We start from the raw sequence: 1,057 nt of genomic DNA, 5'->3' as shown, positions 1-1,057 counted from the left end.
GTTCCAGGTGAAGCGTTAAATTGCCAGGAAGACTGTTACCTTGTACACGGCGGCGAGAACCTCCTCCGTGACCTGCTGGCATCGGGCGAGATCGTGGTCACCGTCGGGCAAGATTTCCGGCTCGACGATCGGCACGATCCTGGCGCTCTGGCAGATGGAAGCATAACGAGCCAACACGTTGGCGTTCTCCAGAATGGCCAGCTTGCTAGGACAGTCCTTCTTGATCTTCAACACGCACCTCCATTTGGCGAACTGGCATCCGTCCTTCTTGTACTGGATGCAACGAGCCTGGAGATCGTCGAGACCCTGGGTGGTGCACTCGTCGTCGGTGCCGAACAGTGGAACGACTCCCTTGTCCACCTTGATGCCTGGCAGAATGCCACGCTGCTTCAGCAACTCTACGAACGGTGTCCCGTCCTCGGCTTTCTGGTACAGAGTCTCGTGGAACAGGATCACGCCGGAGATATGCTGGCTGATAACATCCTTGAGAGAAAGAACGATCGTTAGAAGACTGACGATGTCTGACGCCGTTACCATCAGAGAAGAATCTTTTCAATTCATTCTGAGACGGAATAGTAATTTTAAAAAGTACCTTAGCAGTGGTGAAAAGAAGCTGCCTGTACGCTTTACGATTTTCCTCGGTGTTCTCGACGTTGATGTCCTTCAGACGTTTGCCAATCGTCGTGGTCGATTCATCGGCGGCTAGGATTCCCTTTCCGGGTGCCACGATCTGCTGGGCGATCGTCTTCAATTCCAGTTTCAACTCAGGGTCGGCCTTGTCGTACTTCTCCGCAACCATTTTCTACGAGACACGTTCAAAATGAGAAACGAACCGCAAGAAGAAGTATGGTCGTTCGGAAAGTGCCATTAAAACGTAGCTTTTCTCAGTGTGAGAGGTCGACAGATAAGAAGTTTCGATTAATGAGCCGGGACAATGAAGCGCCTTGCTTCGCCCCGGTCGGAACATAATTAATAGCTCGGTGAATTATCGCGAGGTAATTAATAACGAGGCTGTCAGATGTGTCTAGTCATCGTCGATCGAAATCCTGCGATTCCT

General features: G+C 51.3%; 1 protein-coding gene across 1 annotated transcript; it reads right to left on the bottom strand.

Annotated features, from left to right (window-relative positions):
- Positions 1 to 6: 6 nt before the first annotated feature.
- LOC108628183 (fructose-bisphosphate aldolase-like) lies at positions 7 to 826 on the bottom strand. The gene is made up of 2 exons (XM_018029933.2): positions 593 to 826; positions 7 to 483 (listed from the first exon to the last, which is right to left on the bottom strand). Exons 1-2 carry the CDS (start codon positions 797 to 799, stop codon positions 16 to 18), a joined length of 675 nt encoding a protein of 224 aa, XP_017885422.1. The 5' UTR covers positions 800 to 826; the 3' UTR covers positions 7 to 15.
- Positions 827 to 1,057: the final 231 nt, after the last annotated feature.

This window comes from Ceratina calcarata, unplaced genomic scaffold (genome assembly GCF_001652005.2).
Source record: "Ceratina calcarata isolate Rehan_Ccalc_2016 unplaced genomic scaffold, ASM165200v1 scaffold5091, whole genome shotgun sequence".
Lineage (NCBI taxonomy): Eukaryota > Metazoa > Arthropoda > Insecta > Hymenoptera > Apidae > Ceratina > Ceratina calcarata.
The sequence above is the reverse complement of the archived record's forward strand: the minus strand, read 5'-3'. Positions and strand labels throughout refer to the sequence as shown.

Bases quoted from the DNA above. Each gene is read 5' to 3' on its own strand.
- LOC108628183 (XM_018029933.2), bottom strand. From the start codon at position 799: ATGGTTGCGGAGAAGTACGACAAGGCCGACCCTGAGTTGAAACTGGAA. The intron at 484-592 runs GTACTTTTTAAA...CTTTCTCTCAAG, and splicing joins TTCTTTTCACCACTGCTAAG to GATGTTATCAGCCAGCATAT.